At 36.8% G+C, this 19,593-nt stretch overlaps 1 protein-coding gene across 1 annotated transcript in view; it reads right to left on the bottom strand.

Moving 5' to 3' along the window:
- Positions 1–6,753: 6,753 nt before the first annotated feature.
- The window catches only part of vdr.L (vitamin D receptor L homeolog), a 70,419-nt gene continuing 57,579 nt past the window's right edge, over positions 6,754–19,593 (bottom strand). The window contains exons 3-9 of the mRNA XM_018247519.2: positions 17,860–17,990; positions 14,002–14,186; positions 13,275–13,377; positions 11,273–11,441; positions 10,449–10,600; positions 8,127–8,243; positions 6,754–7,560 (exon numbers count right to left, since the gene is read on the bottom strand). Coding sequence (XP_018103008.1) covers positions 7,301–7,560; positions 8,127–8,243; positions 10,449–10,600; positions 11,273–11,441; positions 13,275–13,377; positions 14,002–14,186; positions 17,860–17,990 — 1,117 coding nt within the window. The 3' untranslated portion in view covers positions 6,754–7,300. The remainder of the gene's footprint in view (positions 7,561–8,126; positions 8,244–10,448; positions 10,601–11,272; positions 11,442–13,274; positions 13,378–14,001; positions 14,187–17,859; positions 17,991–19,593) is intronic.

Here is a 19,593-nt window from a genome sequence, read left to right as displayed (position 1 = left end):
ATCAACAGCATCGCACAGACAAAAGCATCAGATTATTTTATGATACATCTATTGTAAAAGAAAGACTCCCATCGACATATTAGCGGTAATCATTCTGCATTGTGACATAACGTTGCTTTTTCGATCGCCAACTTATAAAGTGCATAACCTGTCAATCTATAGTATCTGCGGCAACAAAATAGAATTATACTTCTTTTTCCTCTCTTCACAGAGAATTGTAAAATATACACAACTCTGTAATATATTAAAAACGTATCCTCTATAGAGATATAGGCATCTTAGTTATTATATTTCACTTTTATTTGAATTTACAAGGAATAATCCACATGAGCGAAATCGCATATTTACAAGGAAGAAAAACCCTATTTACAGAAGTCTGGCAACACATATCCTAAACATATTACTGTGTTATACAACGAATATTACCTACAATGCTGCCTAATGTGCGACGAGAACAGTTAAAAGGGTTGTTTACCGATGAGTTAACTTTTAGTCTGATAGAGTGATAGTCTGAGACAATTTGCAATTGCTTTTCATATTTATTATTTGTGGTTATTGTATCATTTAGCTTTTATTCAGCAGCTCTCCAGTTTGCAGTTTCAGCTGGTTGCTAGGGTCCTAATTACCCCATGCACTGATTTGAATCAGAGACTGGTGAGAGTTAAAAGAAGAAGGCAAATCAATTGAAAGGCTTCTTAGAACTGACCATTCTATAACTAACTTCACAGTTATAAACCATTGTCATTACATGATGTTGGGTACAAGGGCATGCAGGACTTTGCTGGAAAGTGGCAATAGTCACACAAGACATAATCTCCTCCTAATGTGATCTGAGCAGAACTGGCTTCATATATGGAAACCAAATGAGCAGATCCTTCCCCAGCAAGTCAGCAAGGTGTTGTGTCAAATAGAGAAGAACTGATTGTTTGCCCACACCCCTCAGGCCAATGATCGGCTGATAATGGCTGATAAAGGTGGTAGTGAATTTGCGCCTGGCGAGGTGGTGCAATGTTTGCGAAGCAGTCGCTGGTGACAATTCGCCCTTTAGTGAATCTGCCCCAAATTCTTCAATATAACAGGGGGCAATGTGCAAAAAATAAAGTGCTTCGTTTTTTGCCCACTATACAGCTGTCTCCCCCTAAAAGTTATATCTTCTGTGCCCCAAGGCCCCCTTATGCCAGTGAGAGCTGTGCTCTGCGTAGTCACCAAACGTGCTATTAAACGTATATTGCCTGCTGATGGGAGCAGTTTTTCTAAAAACAGCACACACACAGAGGTACTGGTTTCTTAAAATATCCAGTTTTTTATTTCCGTCATGTTTCTTAGCTTCAAGTTTGTGTTCAGTAGTGTAATATATCTGTTACAGAAACATCTGTTGTATAAATAATTCTCTCCTAAAATTCTTATTACATGGACATACTGTAAGCAGGGGCGTTTTTGAGGAGGCTCCTGCAATGTTGCCCCCCCTCGCCCACTTATCTTTCCTGCGTGGGGGACCAGGGGGCAATTGCACTCTCTTGCACTAGAAAAGCCACATTTTTGGTTTAAAAAATGGAAATTAGGCTCTTAAAGGTACCAGGAGATGCTTTTTGCCTCCCCTGGTTGGCGCTGCCACCTGAGGTGTGTTCAACTAGACTCATTGGCACAGAGTCCCTAGACATAAGCAAGAGAATATCAGCTGTACGGCAGAGTTGTTTAGACACAATTCCCATAAATCATATATCAAATACAACTCTAGTATACAGAAGGTGACAACACTAGTGTAAGGCCTCCATAAAGAAGCTGAGATAGAACAGGGCAGAAAGACTTCATGACATATGTGTGCAAGTTAGAAAGGCACATATAACTTATATAGATGTTTATAGTTTTCTAAAACCAAAATGTACAAAAGTCAATATGGCAGTAAGCTACAAAGCACAGACTATTTCAAGCAGCCTCTATGGCAGGGATCCCCAACCTTTTGAACCTGTGAGCAACATTCAGAAGAAAAAGGAGTTGGGGAGCAACACAAGCTTGAAAAATGTTCTTGGGGTGGCAAATAAGTGCTGTGATTGGCCATTTGGTAGCATCTATGTGGATGGTCAACCTACATTGAGGCTCTGTTTGACAGTACACCTGGTTTTTATACAACCAAAACTTGCCTCCAAGTCAGGAATTCAAAAATAATCACCTGCTTTGAAGCCACTGGGAGCAACATCCAAGAGGTTGGAGAGGAACATGTTGCTCACGAGCTACTGGTTGGGGATCACTGCTCTATGGCATGGCCTGCTACTTGTAGCTTATGGCACTCAAGCAAATGCATACTGGCTTTTGTTTCACAATCGCATGGTTACAATGGTGGGTGCCATGTGTTTCACATATCTCATGCCTGATAAATACATCTCTACTACAATAAATATGGCAGCTGTTAGATGTGCTGTACAGATCTGAAGGTCAGTTTCATTACCAACGCGCTATATATATATATATATATATATATATATATATATATATATATATATATATATGCATGCTGTCCTGGGAAACTACATTTCTGCTGTTACAGGTCAGTGCTACTCCATGTTTTATTGGGCCACTTATCCACAATACCAACGAAAGAAAGAAAAAAAACGCAGAAAAAAACCTTATTCGATTTTCTCTGTGTCTTTGTTTTCACTGGATAATCAGCTTTTTTACATGAAAAAAACATCAATGGTAGTAGTAGTATCATTTCTCCGTGCATTTTGTTTTGCTGAAAAAATAGTTTTTTAAAGAATTTCTTTATGAATTTTATTTTTTGGCACTTGGTGAAGTGACAAAAGCAAGTTTCACTCATCACTAGATCACACAAAGAAGTCAGTGAAGTTCTTCCCTCGGAACACCAGGAGCTTGATATGGCTACGTTATATTATCTTCTTATACACAATTTTTCTGTTTACGGCCGAATCCTGGCACTTCATTCAAGATTTGAGATCCTATGTGTTCAGCTGAACTTAATCCAAACCCTTGATCTAAAGTCATGTGACTTTAAAGCTTTGGACAACTGGATGGCACAATTCTTTTCTAAAAATATTTGGATTTTTTATTGCTGTCATTATTTATTGTTTTCTTGTTGTCAAATCTGAATATGGAAATTAGGGTCCAGACTTGGTTAATAATTCAGGCAAATATTTTGTAAAGGATTCTGTATATAGCCAAATCCAAATGTTAAGGATTTGGGTTAAGATGGGGGAACTTTGCATTCCTCCCTCCAAAAAATATGAATGTCTATTACTGAAATCTAACATTAAATTAAACATCAATTAAAAATTAAAGTTGTATGCAGTGAAGTTGTCTGTATTCTGGTTGCATACACTGCCCTCAAGTGGATAAAATTTAAATTGTTTAATGGTTTATGATTAAATCAATGATCAAGGGAGAAAGGTTATATTGAGAACACACTGTATTTAAATCTGTTTGCTGGTCAGGAAATAGTTTGGATAAGATAATGTTTTTCCTAGTAAAATTCTGTTTGTAAGTCTTTAAAATGGTTATTTCTTTAAAAGAGTACTTTTTGATACCTATAAATAATCCATCCTCCAATACTATACCTAGGTAGCTGTATACATACTCCTGGGGCACTTAATAAAGTGCAATGTACATATATGGTTTTTAGAGGATAGTGTCCTCTATATTTTTTTATGTTTTTGTTCCGGATGATCTCAGTTTGAGGAATTCTGCCGGATTCAGGCACAACTGAATCCTTTATATCCTCTTTGAGATACTCAGCAAGTGGTGCAGGGTTGAGTCTTATTTGTTTTTAAAGTCACTAAGCATTGTCTTGCCATCAGTACTGATCTATGTCAGCATAGTTAAACTATATACTCCTTGCACAATCAAACAATGAGCTGGTGCACTAAAAAAACAGTCAATGTCGAGAAAAGCCAACAAACTACACTCACAGGTCTTCGTATCGGGAAAAAAGTTTTTATTTCAATGTTTCGGCCACCACTTCCTGAGGACGGCTTAAGTTGGAAGCCGAAACTTTAAAATAAAAACTTTTTTCACGATAAGAAGACCTGAGAGTGTGGTTTGTTGGCTTGTCTGGATATATATATATATATATATATATATATATATATATATATATATATATATATATATATATATATATATATATATATATATATATATATATAATTATGGAGATGCCTCATAAATAAATATTTCAGGCAGCTAGATACTAAGATTATATCTTTTTTTCCTTCAACATGTGCAATTTTGCAGCCATTCTTTTCATGGTTTGTTGGAACGATGAGACATTGACATCCACATTGTTTTGTGAATAGCGTGCTTGACTCAGCCCCGTTTCTCCATAGAGATTTCACAGCTACTGCTAGACTTGCCCAGTGCAATGCAATACGGCTCCAGTAGTGCTACATTCATGTCAGTTATCCTTGGCCTACCAAAATACATTCCATAGCTCTATGATCTATACTGAAGACAAAATAGCACTTTAAGCACTTCATGTACTTGTAAACAACAGACACAATATAAAAAAAAATCTCCTGATTTTAGATTATACAACCACCTGACATTTCTGGTCTGACTCACTATGGAACATTCGGGAAGTCGGCTAGCTGTGCACTTTGCGAGATGAATGCAGCTAAAATCTGACTTCCAGTGAGTCAGGATCAGAAAATCAGGTGTCATTATCAGCAAAGAACGCCAATGAATTTTAAAAAAAGTATCTCTTTAAGCATAACTCTCATACAAGAATGTTGAATTCTGTCTTTTATATAAATCTTCCAATACATTATCCTTAATGCTTTCCACTTTAACATTGTATGCATTGAAAGAAGCTGCTTCTGTCCCATTGGCCCTTCGCAGCTGTTAAATGGCTCATGACGCCAGCGGAAATAATTCAGCCCGTGCTTGAAAATTGAAAGGTTCAGTACATAAGAGGAAACCACATTAAGCAGCTGAGCCCCCACTTCATTTAAACTGTGCACATTAGCTATATTTGGCATTGTGTAGGTGAATAACCCACTGGATCCTGCTATGGCATTTTAGCAAAAACACTTTGGGAAAAGATTGCTGTTACAGACATTGATAACATTGTAAGAGATGTAGGGCTATTTGTAATCTATTTTCTAAGACTCCCTACTTATAATTAAATAACATTATAGCAGTTAAAACATGCACAGAAAGTAAGGCAATAAAGGTTTATATATTGTCTAAGGTTAGTTTTTTGTTTTAATAAGTAAGTAGCAGCCTTTCTATCAGGTAGCAAATAATCCTAGGAGTCTTCATATAGCAAAGGGTCTTTTGATGAGGTTTTAATGACTTGGCATGTGTATTAGGGATATCAAAACTATTTTCAGTTATATGAATTCCTACAAAGCCTTTAAATCCTTTAAACTGGAGTTCATCGACAAAGGGCCTCTGGTTTATAGGTGGATTTCTCTTTCATGAAAAGCACACTTCATTTAGACAGATCTTTTGAGAGCTCAGCTTCTTTATTAGCCTACATAGTAAATTATATGACTATACTAAACTGTATTATGGGTTGGTCATAGTAATGAAACGGAACAGTAAAAAGGTAAGGTTAGTTTTACATAACGGAATAAAGTGGATACAGGGCCTGGTCTAGGTAAGGACAGAACATGCACTTGGCAGATCAAGGAACATGCTCTAATTTCCCAACAGGATACATAAATAGTAAAGAACACTGATCTGTTGGGATGGATTTTCCATGTAAAAGTTGAATATACACCATTCTAGCCTGTAGTAATATACTTATTGTATAATAAATAAAACCACCCCTCAGCACTAAGTATGGCACAAGCCCCACCATTTGCCCGCCTCATCAAAACACTTGTTATGTTCATGTGTACACATTAGAAACACATGAGGGTGTCTAGAAAGGAGCTAAATAGATGGGACTTTATATAACAGACACTTCTCAAGAGACACTGCTCATATGTCCCATGCATATTGTGCTGGCCATTCTAGAACATTGGTGCACTCAAAGAGAGCAAGAATACATGACAAAGTACCTTTTAAAAAGGTCAGTAATTAGCTCTATCTGGACTTCTTACACAAAAAAGTAAGGCGCTTTAACAAGGGTCATTTTTGTTTGCCATAGTACACTAAGGCAATGAATTTTTTTAAATTCTTAAAATGTTTTTGCTGGAAAATGAAATTCTTTTACAAAATATATTTATAAATATATTCTTAAAATATATTGTATTCAAAAATATTCATACATATTGGCAAATGATTGATATTATATATATCCTATATATATATATATATATATATATATATATATATATATATATATATATATATATATATATATATATATATATATATATATATATATATATATATATATATATCTCCAAATAGCAAAGAAACCTGCACCCAGGCATTTGACATATTTTTGTGTTGTTTTATATATATATATATGTGTAGACTTAGACCATCTTTTCTTTCTTTGGTTAAAAAAAAAGTTCTAGAAAGAGACTTCACAGAAGAGTAGAGTGAAGGTGCAGGTTAAGCTGGCCATAGATGTTGAGATTTTTAAAAGATCAGATCCTGATCGTGAGACCACGATCTTCTCAGAACGATTGTACGAATTGACCATCAACTAAAAAGACCAATTTGCCAGGAAAACAAAGGGGAGCTGCCTGCTTGGCCCTGCAAACATAGATAGATTGCACTGGGGCCGACATAGATTTTTTGACCTGGCCGATCAATTTCCCGAATCCCAATAACCGCACGATAATTTCGAAGGATTGGTCGGGCTTCCCTAAAATCGGTCGTTCGGCAAGAAGAATCGTCGCGTCTATGGGGAGCTTTAGAGTGCTGGTGCTAAAGGTATCCAGACTAGTGCAGATATTTCAATGGCTAAAGGCCCTGGGAACCCTGTTAGCATTTAGTAAAGGGCTGTGGTCCTTTGCAACTTCATATGTGCAGGAAATGGCTTTTTTTTATGATTAGGCACGTTATAGCCAAATATATTAAATTCACATATTTGACAAGAAGGCACATCACCAATCAAAGCTTATAATATATAAAGTTAAGAGCGTGAAAACCACCTTATTTGCGGCGAAATACACATAGCACAGTAACCATTTTGGCATGTCATGATGAGAGTTTTTACACCATGCATTATATACAACAGTGCCCATTTTTTCTTGTGATTGCAAAAGACTCCCAGAGATATCCCAGAGCAGAAACCAGAAGGAATTAGGGCCCAACTTTGTAATTACAACCTATACAATGCAATTGACTTACATTCGTAGTTAAAGGAAAAGTTCTAAGTTAAGTGAATTCAAGAGATTTCATTGCCAAACACTTCCAACATAAGTGGAGTGAGCTGCATGCTGTGCTCCGGCAGGAAGGAGATAGAACGTAACTGTTTGGAATGCTCTTCATTTAGGCTGCGCAGATCGGCCAGTTTCTGGATCATTTTAGCATATAGGAGACGACTCCCCGGTGGTGGATGTTTACAAAGAATGTAAGTCTGAAGAATAGAGGAAAGACTATCCTGAAGTGATTCAACTAAGCCTTTGTCTTGCAAACCTGGGCGATCTGAAAATAACACAGAAGAAAGGGAAATTAATTAAAATGAACTTCATCCGGCAACACAAAGGATATTTTAAAGCTTTAAAGGGGTTGTTCACCTATGAATTAACTTTTAGTACGATGTAGAGTGCGATATTCTGAGACAATTTGCAATTGGTTTTCATTCTATTATTTGAGGTTTTTGAGTGTTTCAGTTTTTTATTCAGCAGCTCTCCAGTTTCCAGTTTCAGCAATCTAGCTGCTAGGGTCTAAATTACCCATGCACGGATTCGAATAAGAGACTGGGATAAGAATAGGAGAGGACCTGAATAGAAAGATGAGTGATAAAAAGTAGCAATAACAATACATTTGTAGCCTTACAGAGCATTTGTTTTTTAGATGGGGTCAGTGACCCCCATTTGAACACTGGAAAGAGTCAGAAGTAAAAAGCAAATAATTAAAAAAAAACTATGTAAAATAAACAATGATGATCAATTAAATGAATTAAGTTGCTTAGAACTTATCATTCTTATCAATTCTTAAAGGTGAATTACCCCTTTAAGGGCTGGCAAATAATAATGCAGGCTGCTAACCTGGAGAGAGAATGCAGATGGCCATCAAGAGAACATGCTCTTCTTCATGAAGGTTCAGTTTTTTTAAGCCAACCTGGAACTTTACAAGAGGTTCCAACAGCTCCATGTTGTGACCGGCTAAAATGCAAAAATAAGATAAATGCTGTACCACATTAGAACAATAGCTTAAAAAAGCTGCTCTTAATTTATCAAGGTATAAGTTCTGCCATTAATAATTACACCTGTAAAATCCTACAAAAGAGAATAGAGAGTAGTTCCCCTATGTGGTGATCTCTGTTTTAACCTCTTGACAAAGATGACGCTAAGGATAAACTTGTGAGTAGACGTATTGCCTAGGTAAGCCAATTACTAGGCAACATGTCGATTCACATTCAGCTTATCCAATGAAAAATACAGACATCAAGTTTTTGTAATACTAGCTAAATTTTAACCCCTTTAATGCTGCCAGTATATTGTAGGTCACCATGTCATGTCAATGTTTACGCAGCAACACTGCGCACTCCTAAGAAGTGCTTGAAGGTGTCGTAATCTTTTGACGTGGTCGCTAAACAGTTTCCGGGCTCGCAAAAGCTATACTGACGCAAAGCAAAATTTCTTTGCACAAAGGCATAACTTTTCGCATTGCAAATAGTTTTTCCGTTATCGACTTTTATTACATTCCCCTTAAACTGCAAATGAAACTGCAAATGAAAGGAAGCAGAACAGGAAGTGTATTGACATACTTTAAATGGAATGACTTCCAGTTATGATGTCTTCCCCCATTTCCCACTTCCTGTTATAAAGGTTTCAATAACATGTATAAAAATGTGTGAATGCTAATTATAGAACAAATGCAAGACAATAATACTGATTTAATTTCAATACTGTTCTGTTCACCAATCTAGGGGGAAATTGCACACAAAACCACACTATTGTACAATAAATTTTACTGGAACTAATGGGTGGCAAGCAATCACTCCACCCACTATTAAACAAAAGTGTGTCCAGAGTAAACACTACAGGGTCACCACATGCTGTGCTCTTCCCAATATACGCAGTGTGTCTGGCAGGAGACTTATAATTAGGCAGAATATCTCAGCTCAGAAGCCTCTTTTCTCCTTGTAAATATTAAATATGATCATGAATAAACAAGATAAAAAAATGTATATAGTGGGTGGAATGTTTTTTTTTGTCCCTTCAAAGTTTAATTAAAATGTATTGCACAATAGTGCAGTTTTACATTCCTTTGGACGTCTGCCTTTTTTGAGGAGGTTGAGTCAGGGATAGCTGTCTTTACTGGAAAAGTCCTGTGATGACTATATACTTATAGCTTAATAGCTCCTTATTTTAAATGACCACTTATCTTCTTGATGAATTATAGTATACTTCTAGTTTACATATAAATGTATAGGGGTAAGACCTATATACAAGAAATAAAAGAAAAGGGCAGGTAATGGAGATGATAGTGTAACTAAGGGGAAATTAAACTGCAAACAGCTGTAGTACCGATCATGCTGATCATCAGACTAGTACTAAGGCTACTTTGTTGCTTTGTACAGCAATGATAAATAAGTATGGGATCCATTATCCAGAACACCTAAAATGTCCTTTTTCCCAGAAGGCTAGTGAAAAGGCAAAAGAAAAAAAATCAGTCTGCAAGAGAGAAGGGTCTCATTCTTTTCTTTGAGAACGATTACAATTTGTATCTCAACTATACAAGAGTCCAATAAATGTTACATAGTGCACACATAAGCAGTGTATAGCCCATTCTTCTTGAATATTTGGATGGATTACTGGCTTTGGTAGTGACCAGCCTTTCTGCATGTTGAGAAATGTGCCTATAGGGGTTGGCATTGGCTTTGCATATCATCTCCTACACCTATTGTGTCATAGGCGTGGGATGACAAAACTGGGGCCATGCCCAGCCAGACAGGTACCATAAATGGAACCATAGAACATGAACAATAAATTCTGGCATAAGCCTTTGGAAAACATTAAACTTCTACTAATCTATGCCAGCAATATTGCCCTATATGAAGCACAACTACAGTATACAGGACTATGTTATGGTATGTTATTGCGAGATTATGAGAATAGTTACCAAAAATAATCCACTGCATATAAGAACGGTCTTAAATTACATTGACCTACACTTACATCCCACTGTTACTAACTATTGAACTTTAACAAGCTGAGATGTGAATATGAGGCATGATATATTCTTCCAGCAGTATCTAAGAATTTAACTAAGACTCATAATAATGTTCCTGATATTCTTCAGTATAAATTTCCTTGTCTTGAGTCACATCATAACCTTTGTATTTGAAGTATATTGTTCCTTACCTTGAGTCACATCATCAACTTTGTATTTGAAGTCCTCACTGCCACAAGTCCAGGACATATCATCCAAAGAAAATGACTGATTTGATCGTAGCATTATAACCTCAATCACAGACGATTTCAGCAGTGCAATCTGGTCTTCTGCAATAAGGTCCCTATTACAATAACAAAGGAAAAAATCCTGATCACTTTTTATATATAAAAATGTATCTGTTTTCACTAGCTGTTAGGATTAATTATTCTTTTATTCTTACGTAACTCAATAATTTGGCTTCCTCTTTATGGTAGGATAATGTATATGGGCTCAGAGACCGTTTTTTAATTAAAAAAAAAAACAGTATGTTTGATAGCAAACAATTTTTTCTTCAAAAAGAAGCTTGTGATAAAAAACTTGTTTCTTTCTTTCAAAATGCAAGTAAACCAGGTGGTTCGTGCAATAATGAAAATTTCAGCTTAAAGTTTTGTCTTTTTTTAAACTCTGAATTTCAACATTAAGGCACAGATTTATCAGAAAGCGAGATTAGGACTCACCACAGAAAAACTCACCCACTTTCTATTCGTTTCTATGAGATTTTTAGAGGCAAATTAATCAAATGGTGAACTATTGCACCCACTGAAAAATAAACTTCTAAAAATCTCTTTGGAATGAATAGAAAGTGGGTGAATATTTCTGTGGTAAGCTCTAAACTCACATTTTGATAAACCTGCCCTAATAAGTTATACTTTTGAATATATATTTGGAATTTAGCAAATTCGATGGCAAAGGTATGGGTAAGAGTTCCTGGAAAGTTTTGTTGCATGAAATAGAGGCCTTTAATAAAGGTTACCTGAATCCAGGTATCATCTTGGCAAATCCAATAACCTTCTGTATGCTGTAACTAACAAGGTCTGCAAGGTGAGGGAGCATGGACAGCTCACCAGATGTACCATCCATAGGGGAATGTCCAAAGTCACCAAAGAGCGAACCAGAAAAAAATAATCCATGCTCAGATAAATCTGTTAGGGTCAGATAATCGCAGAGTTAGTCATATTGGCAAGGTTACAAACTATGCCCTCAAGTAAAGCACATGCAAACACTAGGGAGTGGTTGCACATATTAAAAAAAAGAAATTAAAAAGAGTTGTATAAATAAATATAGGTTTTGTGTAAAGCAAGGCTAATAATAATTACCACAGGGAAGAACAGTTTGTGACCGTAATCATTAAGTTTCCAGGTTTGGTAAACATTCATTTCTCTAATTCTGTTCAGCACTGAGGTACAGCTGTAACTGAAAGCAGGGCTAGCGTGTTTCTTTCTTTTACAGCTGTGCCTTGCAAAGATGCAGTCTATATTCATTACATAATAGAGAGATGATGATGCGGAGAGCACTCTAAGATACTCTGATAGTCTGGATACTTCATAATACACTGAATCTTTGATGCTCTATAAGCAAACAATACAGTAATATAATATGATAACCTTGTGAAGTATCTAGTACACCATCGTTGTTTTGTTTTGAAGATACCCATTTCTAATTAAACTCACAATCTATATGATATACTCATTACACAAAACACATGTCTGCGGATATATGACCTCATTGCAGAGGGATTATTGTTTGATTAATTATTTGATTACTAGCAATATGCCATTATTAAGGTTACCCCCTAACCATTTAGCATTGCTACAAATTTTAACATAGGGTAGGTAAGTATTTATGCAAATGTATCTAATTCCTTTATCTAAAACTATAAGGCTCACTTTGGGCCCTGGTTATAAAGCAGTTTTGAAGTTGGTTGAAGCTTCCAGATTAACTCTTTAGTGCTTGGCTGTTGTTGCATGTTTTCCAGTATAAGAACTGCTTATAAGCTTTCGTTTTTACTCATTACCCAAATTATATCCCTATCAACATGAACATTTAATTATTCTTTTTCCTTGATGATATTCTGCTGCCTCTACACTCAGGGCAATGACAGGCAAGGAGTTTTATCGCTCCTCTTCTGCATCTGACTAATCTCTTCTAAATTCTCTCTCACTGGCAATGTAATGTAAATCTCTGTTTGGAAAACATATGAAGCCCTCCATATTTGTTGAAGTTGCCCGAAGTAGACTCATCTATCATTGACCTGAAACCCCAGGGAGAATCTGAAATTCCGTCCATCTCTAAACAGTGCTAAACAGGTGACCAAGTAACTCAATGTAACAACATATGAAGTAGCTTGCACCACTATAAGCTATATTTTCATAGTAGAAGATAGCAGTCAGCACATGGGGCTGGACCACTGGTACATTGGCAGAAGAGTCATTTCAGCTGAAGTCTGTCCATGGGCAGATCTAACATATAACTAGCTAATTAATTATATTGCTATCTCAGTATTAACCTAGAGAAACTTCATAAGTAAGGACTTGTTCTATTTAAGGAAGCTCATCAAACTCCATAATAACAATGTCACTTTCTCAACAAATTATTTGACTATTTTTTTATCATCAAGTGCAACCATGCTTACATTTTTATATTTTCATTGCACACTCTCAATTTTTAGACCAAAGAGGTTGCCACCACTCAACCATCAAAAGCTTTTTAATATATACCCCCACAATATTAACTTCCCACACTGAAGATCTGTGTTGTATTGTCTCCTAATGTCTTCTATTGATTATACATTTGGTTTACTCTAGTAGCCCTTCTAAGTTTCAAGTCAACTCAATCTGTTTGAATTAAACTCCATTCTCAGACCAAACCAATTAACCAATCTAAATGGCTGATCATGTTTCTACTCTGCACAGACAAATGTTATCAATGTAATTGGTTTAGCCAGTCTACAATGGGGAAAAAGCAATCTGAAGTACCTGGAGAAGAACTAAAGACATCAGAATCCTCAGATGAAGAGCCTTGTGTATGAAGAGATGATGATCTAGTGATCCTTTTACATATATTTTCCCTCACAGGTGGCTGCAAAAGAGAAATGGTAGTCACTAGTATTTATTTCCACACAGAAGTAAATAAAGCATCTATTCTCAGAATATTAGGATGTGTCAATAAAGGCCAAGGTATACCCTGATGTGCTACTAGATTCAATTTTAAAAATAGTAAAAAAGCACAAAAATGGAGCCCTGTAGTTTGCACATTGCTTTCCAGACACAAATGCTCTCTGTGCATGGCCACTAAGGGGCAATAATAAAATAGCTCTTTGTGAGTGGTACAAGATGGCTTTTCACATTTGATTATAGAAAGGGCTACAGAAATCCTAGCCCATTGAGAGGGGAGTAAGGTAGAGACAGAGAGGGTGGGTTATTATATTACAAAGAGGCACAACTTCTACATTGGAAAATCCCTTTTAGAATCATGAAAAAAGAATCCCTATACTATCCTTTGGCACAACCAAAAAAAAAAAAAAACAAGATTCTGAACCATTCACCTTTATAAAGATCAACAGCACACCTGTGACAATGTTTTTTCTGAGTATAATATGGTGCTAGGAAAATAAAGCTATAGCTAATATCTAATGATGTCAATTTGTATCCTTCCTAAATAAAGTGGATTGCACCACATTAAGTAAAAAAGGGATTCACATACCCTAAACTGATTAAAATCGGAATATGTGGTGTCAAAGGTTTTCCGATGGGCTTCCAAAAGTATATCAATAACTTTCTGATGCTCCTCTGAAATTTTGGGTCTCATGGACTCTTTCAGCGCTTCCTCTTCTTTGCGCTTATTTATCATCTGCCTCTTTCTCTGGACTTCTTCATCTGTCAAGATAACTAAAGAAACACAGAAAGGTCAGACAGTTAAAGTGGACCTGTCACCCACATATAAAAAGACGTATAATAAAAGTTCTTTTCATATTGAACAGGAGACCCAATTTCATTTTTATTCGTGGTTTTATAGAAAGTGAGTTTAGTCGTGGTTTCAAAAACTCTAAAACCACTAGGCGGGCGTTCTTTATTTTCCTTTAGAAGAAAGCTGCAATTAAAATGCTTGCTTTGACGACTATGAAAGCATAAAATGCAATGGGATATTGTCTTAAAGCCACTTATTCTGCCATCATTCCGGTAGACATTTATGTTATTTTTCCAGCTCTTAAAGTGGTGAAAAATATTACCAGTGTTCACAAGATTTTCAGAAGACTACATATAATATGAGTGCCGAAAATGATTAATATTCCCTACTAATATCCCCCTATTTTAGAAACGCATTTATAAACTAAAATAAACAGAAGAATCATGTTCATACCTTGTGGTCTCATAAAAATGCACTAATACAGCTCAGGTGATTAAATGCTTTTTAGATAAGACTGTAAATGTCATTATGTCGCAGAACTCGGAAAATAAATTATTACGGTTCATTTGCATGGATATTTATAAAACCTTATATGCTTGAGATGTGATTATCAGTGGAGTACTGTTGTACCAGGAGTGCAATGCACTTATGGAGGTGGTGTTACCACAATTAGCTGTGACCCCACTGACATCTCTGCAAGTAGTAAGATAGTGTCACGACCGGCACGCAATACCAGAACAAGTGCCAAGTACCCTGGTCTCGGCTTGGCTTCACCAGTAGTGTGACCAGGCAGGTGTGTCGTACGCAGGCAAAGGTCAGGATACAGATTGTTGCATAGTCAGAAAGAAGGCTGGGTCAAACACGGATAATCAGATTAGAATACGAAACAGACGCTCAAAGCTCAGGAAACCACAAGAACAAAGTTCTATCACGGGCAAACTCTGGAAGCCCTTTCACACTATTTATACTTTTGAATTTGGCGCCAATGCGTGCTGGCGTCATCACGCCAGCGCACCTGCGCCTTTAAGAAACACGGAGGCGCGCGCGCGCCCTTAGAGGAGCAAGATGGTGCCAGAACTGGACCATGCGGCGATCGACCCCGCCGCACAGGTATTTTTATTACAGATAGGTAAAGGAACTGTTGAGTGTATGATAATTCTATCTTTACTGAACTAAAAATTTATAAATTTGTGGCGTGGACAAAATTGTGCAGAATGAGAATGACATATGCATATAAGCAGTGGGCACTTCTGCTGCAACAAATGCAAATCATTGTTATGAGAGTTTAAGTACCACTAAGCAATTGTAGTCAGTTTGAAAAAAAAACAAAATTATTTTGTTGCAACACAGCTATGAACATAAGGAAATTTGATGACAGCTTAATAACAAAGTTTAGTCTTTATAATACTAGGCATTAAAATGCACTTACATTATTTATTTCCCAGTTGGAAGGTAAAACTATCTTCAGGTTTCTTTGCATGCAAGGTCTGATTTAATATGTGCCTCTTCTAAAATTAGTCCCAAGACTGATGTCATATAATTATAGTCTGTTATTTCCTAATCTATATGCACTAGAATGTGTCCAAAGCATCCTGAAGACACATTCAGCAAAAATGGGCTTTATAACAAAGCAAAGTCCAACATGCAACTAAAAGGTTTTTCACAGGGAAAATAAAAAAGGTAAATGGTTTTAAATGTCCATTAATTTCAGAGTATACAGACTGGATACTTGATAACTAAAAGCTTTATTTTTAGCTTCAGATTAATAATTGACCAGTGATAATTTCCTCAACCATTACTGACAGGTGCTAAATGCTACCAGTTAATTCCAGAGCAAGTTAATTTATACGCTAACTAAAGTATAAAGAATTCTTTGTGAAGAACTGATACTTTGCTGTACCATTGCTTTTTTTAATGCTCAGCAGGTGGGAAGTGAAATTAATATACATTTAGACAGGAATTACAAGCATTTTATGACAGGGAGAAGGACTGAATTAATCATTTGGCGCTGGAAGTAAACTCTGAATTAAACTGGCTGCAAAATAATGTGATAAAGTGGACGAGTATCTCTTTGTGGGCTGAACTGCACAATTGCCACTCTGGAAATGTCACAGTGTGATCACATATCTCTCGGTAGTGCCATTCGAGTAAAAAAGGAGACAACAGAGACTACCTTACAATCCTCAAGACCCAACAGATTGACTCCAATTTGGCATCAAATGTGGACAAACAAGTTATGCAGCCAGTGGACCATAGTATTAGATTGACTATAAATATTCATATTTTGTCCGATTTAAGAAGTCTAGATAAGATAAGGATGATAGTGGTGGTGTAAGCTATGAGATCAAGGTCATGTGCCCTCAGTTCTATTTTCCTTCTTCTTTAAGGCATTTTTTACTAGAGAAAGTTTCTGCAGTATTTTACTAGACAGAATCAAGATGAGCTGGCCCACAGAACTCACCAATGGTTCATTAATCTTGTTATTACTTATATCTGCTTTATTGCTGCACTTTCTTCCACAGTAGCTTTACTGTATATGTCGGCTTACATTCCCACGCCATTTCAGAAAGCTAGCCCGCTCCTAGCTCCACCAAATGAACATCATAGCAGCAAACTTCTGCACACAAATAGGTCACACAGTTTGTCTTAGATCTTTAAATCCATAGCAACATATCAGAGGCTACAATGTACTGGTCAGTTGCTTGAAATATTGTTTTCTATGGGTTTTTAGACCTAGTGTAAATTGCTAATATTACATTACCCCCAAGGAAAGTCTTCTTCCACTTGGGGGTGCCAAATGTTAGGCACCCCAAAGTGATTGTATTTACTTACCTGAAACACCGGGCCGGGGCTCCTATCAGCAGAAAACTGCACCGGCCAGGGGTTCTTCCAGCGAGCACCACAGAGCCATCCTCTTCTGGCTTCCTCTTTCTTCAAATTTTCCAGGACAGACGCATGCACAAAATAGCCGAAATAGCTGACTTTTTAGTTAAACTTCGGCTTTTCGCTCTACTGTGCATGCGAAAGAATAAGCTGGAAGAGGATTGTTTTGTGGTGCTCGCTGGAAGAACACCGGGCGGTGCAGTTTTCTGCCGATAGGAGCATCGGCCCGGAGTTTCAGGTAAGTATATACAATCACTTGGGGGTGCCTGACATTTGGCAGCCCCAATCGGAAAAATACTTCCCTTCACCTTTAAATTGGCGCTGGAGGCAAATGATTTTTTATGATGTCACTCTTTGTTTGTTGCCAAAAAAAGGCATATAGTAAAACCAAACTGTCCACTATGCTTTGTTAAACAGAAAATTGGTACAGAAATAATTCCTCTATAAATGTCAAGTTTAGGTGCATTTGGGATGTGACTCACTATGCCTGTTAAAGATATTTCTTTCAACTAGGAAATGTATGTTTGAAGAAGTAGCCACCTTCGCAAGTCACAATTTTCATCTCCCCACAATATGCTGTCCCCTTTTCTTCATCCTCCCTTTGGTGTCCACGCCTCCGTTATGTTTCCTACTTACCCCTAATCACCCATGCATCTCCTTTACATCCCGAACCTTCACTACCTTAACATCAAAGTTAACATTTACCATATTCTGTGTTGACAGGAAACCAGGCTTTAAATGAATATGACTTAGTTGGATTTATTTACTTACACTCCTTCATCATGCCAATATCCACGCAACGCTTCAGTCGGCAGGACTGGCAGTGTCGTCTGTTATCTTTAGTTACCCTGCATTCACCACTAAATGGGCACGTGAACACAGCCTTCCTTTTCATGCTTCTCCTGATGGAAACAATTGATAATAACATGCATATCAGTAAAAAGCACAAAGGCAGGTAAAGTGGAACAAGACCTGATATCAAGCCAATTAAGTATTCTATGTCCGATTGCCTCAAGTCCTTATAGCTGTTGCTACTGGATATGCAAAGTAAACTGGCTGACATTGTAAAGAGGTCAAATGGACTGGCACTCCAAAAATACTCCAGAGAAAAAGGTGCAGTGTAAAAGTACAGGTGTGGGATACCTAATCCTGAAACCCATTGTCCAGAAAGCTCTGAATTACAGAAACCTTATCTTCAATATACTCAATTTTGAGCAAAATTTTTTTTTAACTACAATTCCATTGGGTTTATTTTGTATTTCCATGATTTTTAGCATACTATGGTATGGTGATGCAAAACCCTCCAGCTCCCAAGCATTCTGGATAATTAATGCCATACCTGTATACAAGTCTTTCATGTACTTGACTATAAGAAGTCTTTTATGTGTTTAATGATTTAGAGGTGCCTTAAGGCAATAAATGTGTAAAGGATTACACCATGGCCTTTTTGATTGGAGTAGTTTTGCAGTGCCAGTCCATTTTAGTTTATTAAAAGTTTTCCTCTCCCTATAGCTGCATGTTTGCTGTTTGGCACCCAACCCCAATATCTGTACTGGTACATTACTATACCTTTATTACTATACCAGGGGTTTGTCTTCTATATATTTTGTATAAACTGCCTGCCATGCTAAAAATATGTCAAGTCCTGTCCTGTTCTGTGGACTTGATTCACAATTGATCCTTTATGATTTCTTATGTCCAGAGAGTGGGACAAATAGGACAGATAATTATGAATCGTGGAAGAAGTTTGTCAATTGTACATTTGACAAGTGAATAGAAAAGCATTAACAATGTTTTCAATGTATAGCTCTATACCAGATAGTATCACTCAAGCAGCACCAACAAATGGATCTCTCTCACACACTATGTTAGAAATGGAAATGAAAGATGTACACAACAGTACACAGCCATCTTTCCATTCATGCCCTGCAGTGCTGCATCTAAAAAGGAAGTTAAAAAATGTTAAAGGCCCAGTAAAACTAAAATCCTTTCTAAAAGCTTTAGCAACTGGCTTCCGGTTTGGGTAGGTGATGTCGGGAACTGTTGTGGAGCATCCAAGAAAGTGTCTGGCACAACTGAAGTCGCCCTATCGCCTTTTTAGAAAACTGGAAGAGAACTATTGTGCAGGGTAGATGCATTGTTAGAGGGGGTATAGAATACTTTTGAACTTGATAATTTTTAGTATTACTGGTCCTTTAAGTAATTTAGGCAGACATTTAAAATGTTTGTTATTACTGAACTATTTCTTGATATTAAAATTAAATATATTAACAGAGGAAGAAATAAAAATAGTATACAAAGTAAACAGGAAAATTGCAACCGCACAACAACAGAGTAGAGTGCCAGGATGGTGCAGTACTATTCCTGTACACAAGAGATAAAAGAACGTCTTTGCCATCAGCCTGCTGGAAAAACAAGTTCAACCCAAAATGAGGGCAAGGATTGGCTAGCCAATTGCTAGTTCCACATCATGATCTCCAAAAGTTTCAACTTGATTCAAAATAA

Source organism: Xenopus laevis, chromosome 2L (genome assembly GCF_017654675.1).
Source record: "Xenopus laevis strain J_2021 chromosome 2L, Xenopus_laevis_v10.1, whole genome shotgun sequence".
NCBI lineage: Eukaryota > Metazoa > Chordata > Amphibia > Anura > Pipidae > Xenopus > Xenopus laevis.
Note: the sequence above shows the minus strand (reverse complement) of the source record. Positions and strands in the feature narration are given on the sequence as shown.